At 43.1% G+C, this 13,418-nt stretch overlaps 1 protein-coding gene across 4 annotated transcripts in view; it reads right to left on the bottom strand.

The window, feature by feature from the left end:
- Positions 1-13,418, bottom strand: part of SEMA5B (semaphorin 5B) — a 269,841-nt gene that overhangs the window by 6,377 nt on the left and 250,046 nt on the right. The window contains exon 23 of one of the 4 annotated variants that reach the window (XM_021526080.2): positions 362-431. The exons of the other annotated variants lie outside the window; for them this stretch is intronic. Within the exon in view, the coding sequence (XP_021381755.1) occupies positions 362-431 (70 nt within the window). The remainder of the gene's footprint in view (positions 1-361; positions 432-13,418) is intronic. 4 annotated transcript variants of the gene reach the window in all.

The following is a 13,418-nucleotide window of genomic DNA, read 5'->3' as shown; positions in this document are numbered from 1 at the left end:
GCTGCGGCCACCACCACCTTCCCTCCGGCTGGGAGAGCAAGCTGGCACCTCCTGGCACCTCGCGCGCGCTACGGGGCTGGCCGTGGGGACCACAGCTCCGGCCAGGTCTCCTCAGCGGCCCCGCCTCGGCTGCTGCTGGGGATGGACCCAGAGCCTTCTCCAGGGACACGGGGTCTCCTGGCGGGCGGCGCGCTGCCGGAGCCCCGCTGTCACACAAAGCCATGCTGGGCCTACACGAAGGCTGGCGGCTAACGGCAGCGCTCAGCTCTAGCCTCGTCCAAAATGCTCACGGGACAGCTCCCTGTCAAACCAGGCGCCAATCGGCAGCTTTTCCTCTTTGGAAGAGCAGGTGTGCATTTACCTGATCTCCATCTCCATTGGTAGATATCCAGGTTTGGACCCCCCGATATTAAGTGTGTCACTTCTGTAAGCTACAGTATAAGTAACAAATCATGGTCACTTTTGGAAAATCTAAAATTACTTAAAAAAATTTAACAACCACGTAACAATTGTCGGAAACAATAGCATAAAAAATTAGAACGACAAATGCCCGTTTTACCAGAATAATTTAAAAATGTTTTTTATCTCCCTCCCCTCTTCCCACCAACAAGCAGATGTCCCCCTCTCCCCAGATTAAAGACCATTGCTATGCCAGCTGTTACCTATGTACAAGGATAAAATCACACTTTGTGTGTATGTGTGCAATAATTCTATGGAACTTTCTCCTTCCTCACAGTCATCTGATTTATGTGAATTTGTCTGAGATACTTTTATCACAGTTTTTTCACCTAACTCCTGGCTTAAATTTCTTATGCCTATCTCTGGTCTATGTCACCCCAAAGTGCACCTTTAATGGCTGTTGTGCAGGGAACTCGCTCCTTTGATCTGGGAGTCAACACTAGGCGTGCTGCTACAGCATCCTTATCTTCAGGCAATATTTAATTAACAGCACATTTAAAAAGAGTATGAGCATCTCTCCCATCAGGAGCAGAGATGGAGAGGTCTAATGAGCCAGCTAGTCCTGGACCTTAATGGTTGTTCTGGCACGATCAGATGCTCCTTCAGTGATGAACCACTTCACCTCAGTTCCCCTTGAGACAAACACCTCATGCCTGACCCAGCTCAGGGCAAGGTGACAACTAATTAACTAACGCTCGAGTCCATGAACTACCCAGCTCCTTCAGCTTTACTCGACCCATTGACCTTCAGGCAAAGTGGCTCCATCAGCAAGGTGAGAAATCTCTGTTCTGCCTGAGGGCAGGTGCAGATGGAAGTTTCTGAGGAAGGCTCTGTGCCCCCCAGCCCCAGCAGCAGCAGGGTGACCTGACAGCAGTGGGTTCCCTGAAGATGGTGAGCAGGGTCTCACCCTGTGCATGTGCCCAGTGCACAGTCAGGATTTATCCACATCCCAGCTGTGGCCACTGAAAGGATCAGCTAAGACCACAGGCAGTACATTTATCCCCCTATTTCTTTGTAATCAAGTAATTTTACTGCATGGGGAGGGGGAGAGGAGGAGGAAGAAAAGAAAATGTTTTCTTCTAATCAGCAGACTGACAGCTACAGCTACCCTGGGAGCTTGCAACTCCCAATTTCATACAAGATGTTAGGAGGAAAAGCTTTCCTGTGACAAAGCTACCCTGGCAAAGAAATTTCCCAATTGCTGAACCACCAAATAAGTTTTTCAGAAATCAGCACTGCCTGGAACATCTCATAAATGAAAACTGGAGGAGACCCAGCCCCCTCCTGGTCTGACTGCAATCTCCCCCTGCCTGGAGTCCCTAAATTGATCCCATAGCACAACACTTGTAGGAACCAAGGAGAGAATTTGTATAGGCATGCTCTAATTGACAAATATTATCAAGAATTTGTGCCCTTCAATATATAATTAAAAAAGGAAATGTCATGCTTTGCTCCCCAAAGAAATACTAAAGTAGTGTGGCCAGCAGTCTGCTGCTTTGTGCTGGAGGCTGGGAAACAAGGAAGCCAGCCTCAGTCCTCCAGTGCTTGCTATGCTTCCTTGGGAAATCCAATTAACTGCTCTGTGCCTCCGTGTCTTCTGACCCAGCTTGAGAAAAACAAGGTTTGAGATTCCCTGTAAAAAGGCACTTTACTAAGTACTACCACCAAGTATTTGGGGGAGTTGCTCTCTGGTGAACCTCACAGGTGTTCACACTGTCTGTGCATGTTGGCTGCTGTTTCCTACTGATGTTCCTAGTCTGGGATATCCACTGCTGGCACTGTAACTCCATGGCCACAGCAGTAAGGAAGATGAAGAGGCTGAGGCCCACTGCCATAGTTTCTCTGGACTCTCTTGAAGCTGGTCCAGCATCCAGGCCTTGTCTGGGTTGGTTAAGATTCATGACATTACAGGATTGCCACCTCTAAAATTCAGTGAGATAAAAATCCTGACCTGCAATAGCTCACGACCATCTTGATATGAGGACAAAGACCTCAGGTCTCAACTTCTTTGGCTTTGAGATGGAAAATCTGTATGAGTTCCACACGTTCCACAGTATTTAAAACTAGCCCATTACAACAGATTTAACAATTAATTAACATGATTTGCATTTTTCCTCCTCTCTCTTCTTATGTTCATATAATACTTAGGAAAAACACCACAACTGGTCATTTGCTCTTTTTGGTTTTATTTTTGATAGAGGGCTTATATCTTAGGGAAATACCTCATAAAATGGTTTAGTGGAATTTATAATGCAATTAGCCACAAGGAATTTGTCTCTGGAAACGCTGCAATGGCACTACTGTCCTAAATCAGCATGATCAATGTGCACTGCCTTAAAATTTTCCCCAATAAACTTATTGTCTGTCTCATCTTAATAAACAGATGATTAGGTTTCTTGGCACTAGAAATTGGTTTTGTAGAAGGGAAATTAGGCAGCAGTGAAATTTAGAGATGTACACAGACATAGTCATGCATGCAATGCAGGAGAAGAGGTTGCAGTTAAATCTCTCTGGGTCAATTCCTGTGCTGCTTTACTCAGAGTTTTAGCCTCTGCTCTCATCCCACAGCTCTTCACAGTGAAAGGACAGAGATGGCCAACAACTTTCCTTTTGGAAGGCTTTTTCTCATTGCTGTGTGGGTTATGCTACTGAGGTCAGAGTCTCCAGATAGCCTGAATTCACTGGAGTTCCTGTGGGATGGGAACATCCTGCTGCACCCATGAATTCCAAATTCCACCAGCAATACTGATCAGTTCCAAGAGGAAAGGCAAGAGTTGTCACCAAAGCACAAGTACAGCCCGTCACAAAAACCAGCACTGACCAGACCCTGGCTCCCAGCCCTACTCCTGTCAGTGTCTCATCTCCTCAGTCCCCCTGAGCCAGGTTTCCACTATGACCAGGGCCAAAAAGTACTTCCTGAAGACAATACCCAGCATGTCCTCCTAGAAGGGACAGTCCTTTGGTGCTTTTGCAGGGACTTGTCAGTGTCTGCAGCAGCTAAGCTGACTGAAGCAGCCCAGCCAGCACTAGAGCTCACCAGAGGTTTCAGGGAAGGAAAAGAGACTTGCCTTTGCAACCTGAGCCCTCCTGCACCATTGCCCTGCACCCTCCAGGGTGACAGATGTGTCAGTCATCTGAGCACCTCCAGACCCTTCCAATGACACTTGTCCTGACACTCAACCTGTACCTTCCTCTTATTGTCTGCTTCCTCCATTTCAAACACTACTGACTGCCCTTGCCAGCAACTACAACCTTTTACAACTGTCTGCTCAGCAAGCAGAAAGAACCAAAAGCCTGATCAGTGCTTACTACTGAAAATTAGACACATGATGCATTCCAAACACCAAGGAAAATGCATTTCAGGCCATCATTTTGGTCCTATCCTGCCTTGAAAAGAAAGAAAGTTCTGGTATTTGTGCAAGCATAACATTCCACATAAAAAGTGAGGCTAGATTTAGCTAATATGAAAACCTGTGGAGTGCACTTAGGAGAAGTACTCTATTCAACTAACAATTATTTCTTTTACCTGCTTCTTCCCTTACAGTATGAGCCATGACATCCTGGCATAGCTGATATAATTTGTTTCTTTTGGTCTGTTCACCACTAACCTCAATTCAAGGGCCTGTTAGCAGAAGGAAAACCACCAGCACGCTCTAACACAGCCAAGTGGATCACTCAATAGCAAGCTCAACTTAACTGCTTTCTTTAAATGCCACCTTACACATCCTTCAGGCTGTATTGGCATATGACTAATATAATTTGATAAAAATCCCTGACCCAGGAACTCTGCTTTGTCAAGCAGGGATGTTTTCAGATGGACTACGATGGTTATGGCTTTAACAGACTGTAAAAGAGCAGCAGCTTGCTCCCTTATGTGTGATCTGTCAACTGACCAAGAGGTCCAGTCTTGTTGTCGATGAATTGCATGTCCATGCCATGCACAACAGAATCCTGAGTATTTCAATATTTATGGAATTGTATGAACAATCTGATCACTCATGCAAGTGTGCAGTTAGAAGTGGAGGAGTCTGAGGGGAAGGGTCACAGCAGTGGCAGAGCACTCACATGCACTCACAGGCTGCTTCTCCCAGTTACAGCCGAGTGCTGGGTGTGTTAAACACGACTCTATCGTACCATATGCATACATTTAACTTTCTTCAGCTTTCTCCATTGATATTTTTAACCTAAGTCATCATTCAGATTTTCCATTTCTTCATTTTTCTCCAGCAAGACCTTGCCGCTACTTCCCCACATTCTGCCTCTGCTCCAAATCATTAAGTCATTATCCACTGACCTACTTGCTTACATTCTCCCAGATGTATCAAAACATCTTTACACGTAACAATATGGGACTTCCAGTACTACTCCCAACTCCCATCCCACAGCTGCAAGTATAAGCTGTGTAAACATTTCTTACACACATAAACAGATCAACTGTTTCGATTTCCAGTATGCAGTCATGAAAATTTCAAAACTTGATTTAAAAAGTAGATGGATTTCCAATTAAAAGGAAGTCCATATATTTTTGAGAAGCTAAAGTGAAAATGATAGTTCTAAAAGCATCTGATACTTGTGCAACTAATACCAAAATTAGGGCCATAATGTAGTTCCCACAGGGTAACATATGATGGCAAGATTTCCTTAATCTGCTCATGTAGAAAGCACTCAGCTTTTCAGAGCTCAGCATTCTCTCTGAGCTCCAGATTTTTCTATTTTGGGGGTTGTGGAGGAAGAGTCAGCAAGTTTCCCAAGAGTTTTGTAGGTTAATCTTCACAAGCTGTGCAGCACCAGAATCCCAGTGAAGTCAGTAAGCAAGGACAATTTCCCCCAACATCACAACTTCTCCACTATTTCTATGTGAACAGGTATAATTTCATTTCTTCTATCTCCCACCCATGACACTTTCCTCTTTAAAAAAGTAAAAAAGAAAAAAGGTTGGGTGACCTTCCCTGGGCCACTTCAAACAATTTTTTTCAGTGTTTATGTTACCACCACTTTAACCACTGAAGAGGCTGAACAATGCAGTGCACACCTTTCCACAGCTCATCAGACATGTGCTGCCTGTGCCAGGGCTGCACAGGTTTAAGTTTCCACCTTGGAATTTTGCTTGTAATATTGAACTTCCCAGTGTACTACAGAGAAAAACTTCCCCTTTCCTTCACCACAGGATGAGTGCAGGCATGAAGGAACCGGGGGTAACAACTTCAATCACTGCTAATCCTGGTCACCCACTGTGAACACAGGAGAAGGTCTAAAATCAGGGTCCAGGGAGCAGACAGCAACTTTGGAGCCAACCCATTCCTCTTAGTAAATCCAAATGAAGCCCATGTGCATCCCTCATCCTTCCGCTGCAGAAGTCAAGGACAACACTCCTGCTGAACTCAGTCACACAAATACTCCCAAAAGAACTGAGGCAGCCTTTCCAGCTTTCCTTGTAACAGCATCCAACAGACCTCCTGCAGCAACAGTGGGATGGCCATTACGCCCCCTCATTCCCCAGGAAAATGGAGGGATAAGGGAATTGTGCAATGATGTAATGAAATCGAGATCCAACATTTAGGTTCTTTTGTGCTCCTTTTAAACCATTTGCTTCTTGCAGTGAAATCATATTGAGCAAAATGCCTTTTTGATGCAGATCAGCTGTTTCATGGAGCTAGACATGCCTTCTTGTTAAAGGATGTTACTTTTTGCATTATTGGAACATTAGCCAAATTACTCAGGGCTGTGGAAATATATTAATATTATGAAACATTTCCCAAAGCTTGTATATCTCTGGAAGTACCAGGACAAATATCTCGGAATTATAATTAATCAGTAAATTTGGGAATAATTAGCATAATAATTAGATTTCAACAAAATAAACCATACAACTAAAATAACCTCTTTTGGCAATAATTGACACCAAGAAAATACATGACGTCTGGCCCACCCACATGTTCCCTTTCTTCTGATCAACTGGATGCCACAACACTGCTGTGCCTCTTGAGCTAAGAATTACAAATAACCCTGGAAAGATGGAAAGTTGCCAGAAAGACCTTATGAGACCCATGTATTTACTCCAAGCTAGGAGTGATTTTTAAGACTTGAATGATTCCTCTTTCTGTTTTTTCTTTGCTTAGTGTCTTATGCCAAGCAAACTATCTCACCTGATGCTTTTATAAAACCTCTTAAGCTCTGCCTACATGGAGTCAAAGGAAGTAGTGGCCAGGGTTTATGTACTGAGCTTTTTCCTGATGAATTCAATAAGGCTGTTTGCAGGATTTACAGTGAAGTGTAGATGTACAGATGGGGAACCTATTTTCTATATAAGAAGGTTATTCATCTCAAAAAGAGATACCAAAAAATCCCACTGGGACACTAAACTTATGATTGCATTTTCTTTTTGGATGGAAGCTTACCATATTTTTAGACTGGAGATTCTTTGTTCACTGCGATTGGTAAATAAATTAAACAACCCCCAAATGACGGCAGCATCTGTAGATGTGCTCAGGTTGACAATAGAACTAACATCCAATTATCAGAAAACGAATAGCTAAAGTTATTTATAGCTGTTTGAAAATAGCTATTTTACCCTTGCACTTAGGAGGGAGTGAAGTTATATTACTGCCATTGTAAACTTATAAAATCCTTCAGAGCTGGCAACAAAAAGGACCATTGTCATAAGGATGCTTTGGAACATCTCTGACTTCAAGCTCATGAGTAAGATGGCAAAACAAACTGCATGTAGTAACACAAACTGAAGTATTTTTCTGAACTGGAAACTGAAGTCTGAGGAGGTCATGGAAATCTTCCCACTGGCAAGTGCAGGTGTCTAGCCTAAAGCTTGCAATTTAGCCCTGGCTTGCCTGTGATTTGGGGGTGACAACACCCATGACGTGGTGTCCAGACACAAAAGAGGAATTCAAGGCTGCCCCAACTGCTTCCCAGTATAGCTGGTGCACAGGATATAGCAGACATGATCTCAGCTGTGTGGGAAGGTGTAAACTGTCTCCTCACTGCACTCCTGTAAATGGTAAATGCCCTCCCTGAGTGCCCCACGCACACAAGAGTGTTACTAGAGAGGCTCAGCACTTCAGCTACAGCACCTGGTCCTGCACATGCTCCAGTGCTCAGACAAATTCACCAGAAGCATAATCATGGCCCTTTCAAACTGACATTAATCACTCTGGGTGCAGATGATGGTTTGGAGCACTGGGCTCCAGCTGATGGTAGCTCCTCTGGGGCTGTCTGGGGCACAGCTCTCCTGCCCCGATGCTCTCACACTGCAGCAAGCAGCCTTGAGGTTTTGGATGGCCTCAGAGCTGCTTGTTCTGGTGAATTACCAGCACAAGTTGTGCAGCCTCGTGCCAGCCACAGTGCTGCATTTAAACTGAGAATTGCAAAGGTGTAACTGCAGTGGTGAAAAAAGAAGTAGTAAAAATAAAAAAAATAGTAAAAACTGGGCCCCATTTGCCATCTGCTAACTCCATTCATTCCTACTTACTCCATTATAGTCTTACTGCTCTCCAAATTCTCCCACCCTCTAAATAGCTGCTTTTTGATTATTTTCCTCAGGATTGCTTTGTTTTCTCCCCATGTTGCCTCTCACCTTGTTATTTCCTCTCTACATTTGTAACCTCCTCAGGTCATTTTCCATTAGTCCTATACCACTGGCTGTTTTTTTGACACACCTCCCAGTTTAATATCTTCTGTTCATTTAATTAACACACTGCACTCTCTCCAAACTCATTAATGAATACATTAAATAAAGCCAAACCTTGCATTACTGTTTGCAATGTCCCAAACAACTCATCCCCATAGCCCTGTTTGTTCCCATCCACAATTGCCCGATGTTCACAGTCCATTAGCCAGGTTTCAATCTTCATAGCAGCCTTCCTGTCCAAGCCAATTTCTATTTACACATCACAAGATTATTTAAGACACCAATACCACCCTCTTTTCTTTAGATGTATGGATGAGTGAAGCTACATTTTTAACCAGCTGAGAATCTGCAGCTCAAACTCTGTGCAAAAAGTGATTATGTTTGATTTCTCCCTGCTCAGCATTAGATATTGGCTCAGCTGTCAGCTCAGCTGAGCTACCTTTCATTTCATCAGGGTATGTGATATGTTGCCTCTCAAATATTAATTCAGATCTTCCTGCATGTTAATACTGACACAGATTTGTTTCAATGAGTTTCCATTGCTGTAACTGAAAGCACAGTTGAGTCAACCCCATTTGTTTCTCCTGGTTTCACTCTCTAGTATGGCCCTGACTGCCAAATTTTACAGATGGAGTGGGATTTAACACCCCATTGATGTACTGGATTGAATGGGGAGGGTCCAGGCGTTCTCTAGTGACTGTGGGCCCGTATGCTCACAGATGTTCAATCTTATCCCCAAATCCAACTGACATTTCCCACACAGACTTACACAAGCTAACTTACTCAAGCTACTTCTGTAGATTAACAGTGACTCAATTAGCAGGGCAGAAATGGGCCTGCTTTCTCACTAACACTTTTGTATTACCTTTGCAATTCATGGCACTGGGGGTTTACCTAAGGTCCCTGATATTTAAAAAGGTAATTGGAGTTGTTCATTAGCTGGTTCGCAGAGACTCTGGGATACAGTCCATCTAGATTCCTTCATCCACAAATTTTCGGTTCTTTCCTTATTCACATGCTTTGTGCCAAATCTCAGGATGATATTAGAGCTGACTTCATGAGGATTCCTTCAGCTGTATGGGACTGCAGGCAGAGTTACTCCTGCTTCCCTTATGCCAACCCTCTTGTGTATATATAAATGATGCACCAGGGAACGTGGCTGGGGCTGTAGTGTTGCCCCAGCCCGTGCAGCTCATGCTGTGGCAGCAGCCAGTGCATCCTGAGCAGCCCTGAGCTCTCAATGAATCTTCAGGACTGGGTGGTCATGGTCCAAAAAAAAAAGCTCAAGAATTTCATCTGTCCTCACTCAGAGCTGCCAAACCCTCTGGAAAGTGAGCTCTAGTCCTGAATACTGACACAGCTATCTTTATTTTGTATGCATGTAGCTCAATTTCTTTATTACTCTGCTTAAGAATCCATTAATTTCAAGTGGAACTGTTCAAGAAGAATAGCAAGGCAGCTCATCTCCAAGTGTAGCACAAAGGTTATATGTTTTCTGATATTTATTATTTGCGTAATATTACCTTCTCCCTTTGCTTCAGCTCCCTGCCTCTTTCATGGCTCCCTTTAAAGTCTTCTGCAAACATGTAATTAATTCCTCCTGCACATCTTGGTGGCACTGAGGATTTCCTCTTCAGCTAATACACATAATACTTCTAGCCAGAGCTTTGAGGTGACAAAGAGGAGAGAATCACTCCAAGCACCTGGACCAAGGGAGAACCATTAACTTCTAGCAAATGAGGAAAGGGTATATTTGAAATATTCTGCTGCTGACCAGTAGAGGGAAGTCATGTAAGTAAGCAGCAGCAAGTCCAGTGCAATTTTGTTATGCCCATTTCTGTAGTTCTTCAATTAATTATTCTTCCAGCCAGCTGGGTGGGTGCAGGCATGTACATGTCAACCTCAGAGAAATTAGGAAAGGGGAAAATTGCAAGAAAAAGGTAGTATCAGTCATTAGATCAATTAGTGTAGCTGGAAAAATCAGATAAGCTTTAGAACACATCTGTCTTCAGTTCTGAAACAGCAGCTCACATGTTCAAAAACCTGCCAGATTTTCCAGCTACACTCATTGATCTAATTAAAAACAAACCAAAACTTGTCTGCCTACAAACAGATTATCACAGCTGCAGTAATACTCCTCCAAAGAAAGGCGCATGCGAGCATCCACAATGATCTAGCCTGTGAGAAGGCAGAGCATGGACCATATCCCTAACCTGGCTGTAGAGGAGCTATGCCTGGTTGTAAAGAGGGAGCAGAGAAGGCTGAGTCAATAAACAGAAAAACATGACAGGATACTATGAAGCATCTACTCACAGTGTCAAAACTTCTTAGCGTGGCTTAAAAAAAAACAACGTAATCTCAAAACCCAGACTCTCTTAAAAATGGTGGGGGAAAGGGAACAGTGAGGATTCCCACCCTATAGGGAGCAGCAACACCCTGTGAAGCAGCAAGGGTTTGCATGAAAACCAGATGGAACAGGGACTCAATTCCCATCAGGGGACTGCTGTGAGCAGCTGCTTAGCATCCCAGAGGGAGCAGGAGCAAGGTAACACACTCCGGCGCTCTCCCCTGCTCTTAAATACTTTCTCTATGCGAATGCGGTATCTGTGACTCACACACAGCCACCCGCCGAGCCCCTGCTGCCAGGGGAGGGGACAGCGCCAGGAGAGGCACATCCCTCCCCGGGCACAATCATCCCAGGACAGCCACACCTCCAGGCATGCTTGACTGCTCAATCTGACTCGAGCCAATGATATAAAGGGAGAAAAGACACTAATAGATTTTGACTGAGACGCACCACTTAATCCTTTTTTCCCCATCAGTAAGCTCTCTTGCTTTCCCTTCATAGTAGGCATTATGCAAATCAAGAGTCCCCTGAAGTGAAATTTGCAACTGCAGGATCATACAAGAAAGGGCACAATGCTTCTTTGCCAATTCAACCCCCTGCCCCTACTATTCTATTTCAAATAATACTATACTCATGGTAAGTACTAAAAATATGTACTCTACCATTCAAGCACTTAATGTTCTTAAATGCCACTTTGTTCAAGGGAAATGGCCTTTGTTAAACATGCAATTCACTAGGAACAGAATTTATATTTCAATCTGATTTACTATATCTATCTATATATATATGTTTTTTTTTCCCCCAGCTGATTTCATCAGCTAACACCATACAGTTAAAGCAAATACTTCAGGGAGACTGTTGATAACTTCTTGATAATGCTGGGTATCATTAACTACTGCTTTATATGTGAACTTTACAGCCATTTCCTGGGGTTTGAACAATGCAGTGAAGGGGTCACTGGGAAAAGAAAAAATCTTATATCACAGTGCTATCAATGTATCTGCTGTGATCACCAAAAATAAATGGGTTAGCCAATTTTAGTTGAAGTAACAACACATCAAATTAAGTGGCAGGATGCTGAAACACAAAGTTTTCCATGGAGAAGCAAACATCCTCAGAGAGCAAGGCTGACTTTGACAAACATTCCTCTAGGACACTTGACAGCAATTTAAATGGCTTTAACTTAAACCACTGGCTGCCTCCTCTCTATAAAAAAGGTGTAATTTTCAGCAGCAATGAAAATGACCATCACCAAGAGAGAGACATTTAAAATTCATACAGAGACTCACTTTCCTATACCCTACGCTCTACTTTTTTTTTTTTTCCCCGCAAAATAAAATCACAGAATATTCTGAATTGGAAGGGACTCACAAGGATCATCCTGTCCATCTCTCAAGAGAATGGCCCATACAGAATAATCTTGGCATTATTAGCACCATGCTCAAACCAACTGAACTAATCTTTTTGCTAATTTTTGCAAGGTTGAAAGCCACACCAAACACCCAGTGTGTTATTTAATTCAGAAGAATTCGTCTTCCAAAGACAGAATTGGTTTCTGTGTCTCAGCTCTCCATGTTAGTATTTTATTGCCATGAATTATTTGGGATTAGTAATGAAGTGTGGATCACAGGGCCCGGAGTCCTTCGCAGGGGGTGTCTGCTCTGCTCTCAGTCATTTGTTTCTCAACAGCATTGTTCTCACTTCATTAGAAAATATTTGTTGCAGCTTCTAATTTGTATAGTCCAAGTGATCTACTGATTATTCTCCCCATTTTCTGGTAACTGCATCAATATTTGCTGTATAATTTTAGGCAAGTACAGGACTCACAGTTCTTCTAAAGTTAATGTGTATTGTTCTAATGTCCTAGAAAATTCAGATATCAAGCAATACATCAAATACTCAGTTTCCCCATTTCATTGCCACATCCTGCAATCTCACTCAGTTCTCACCTCATCTTTTCCCACAATAAATTTAGTCCTTGACATAAATGACTGTTTTGCTTCAGTGTTCAGCCCTTAGTTCCTACAACAGCAGTGCTGATGCCAGAGAAGATGCAATGCTCAGGTGCTTCCTCAGCTTATTTGAGCCATCAGTACAGAGAGTTTTACTGTGTGACTCATGACTAAAGCTGTGTGGAAGGAAGGAAGAACAGAGGGAGGTCTGTCCAGCACAATCACAAAGAATATCTGCAGAATCATCATCAAAACCATTCTGTAAACTTACATTTCTCACTGATCCCATCTGGCCTGATCCAAAGGCCACTGGATTTTGGATTTGGACCAATATGCAGACGCCTTTGTCCAAATCCCTTGTAGAATAAAATGTTTGCTCTCTTTATTGGCAGAGGATTTAGCAATAGGAAGAAGTTCAGTCCAAACCCTTTCTCCATGTGTGGCTGTTCCAAGAGATCCTAATTCACAAGGGCTCAATCTTGACCCTGCATTCTCCTGCTTCTACTGCAAGATCATCTGTCTTTCCATCAGCACAGCTCTGATAAGTGACTCACACAAGGCATGGAGCAGCTGAAGCAAGATGTTAAAAAGAGGATCTCCTCACTGCTTTGATAGTCAGTTATTATTTAATTGGTGTGGCAGTACTGGGAAGGTTGTAGGTGGTTCTGTAACCAATCATGCCAAAATATGAAGAGCAGATAATTTTTATTTCATTATGCTTTTGTTCTGCACAGTCTTCAATATTGTCAGAGTGTTGTTTGAACTTCAACCAATTAATGAAACATGAACTGCTTATTAGGTGACCCAAAAGGTCTCTCCCCTACGATCTCTGAATACCAAATCAAAATCAACGTGTTGCTGGTAAATGCATATGCATGAAATATTTCAAGACATCCTGGCTAAATAGCTAATAATAAACCTCACATCATTCTTGAGAAAGCTGAACAGGAAGGGAAAAAGAGCCAACAAAAATAAAACATGCTTCTGCAAAACACTGCCTATGCAAGTTAGCATCAGC

The sequence above is a fragment of the Lonchura striata genome, chromosome 8 (assembly GCF_046129695.1).
Source record: "Lonchura striata isolate bLonStr1 chromosome 8, bLonStr1.mat, whole genome shotgun sequence".
Lineage (NCBI taxonomy): Eukaryota > Metazoa > Chordata > Aves > Passeriformes > Estrildidae > Lonchura > Lonchura striata.
The sequence above is the reverse complement of the archived record's forward strand: the minus strand, read 5'-3'. Positions and strand labels throughout refer to the sequence as shown.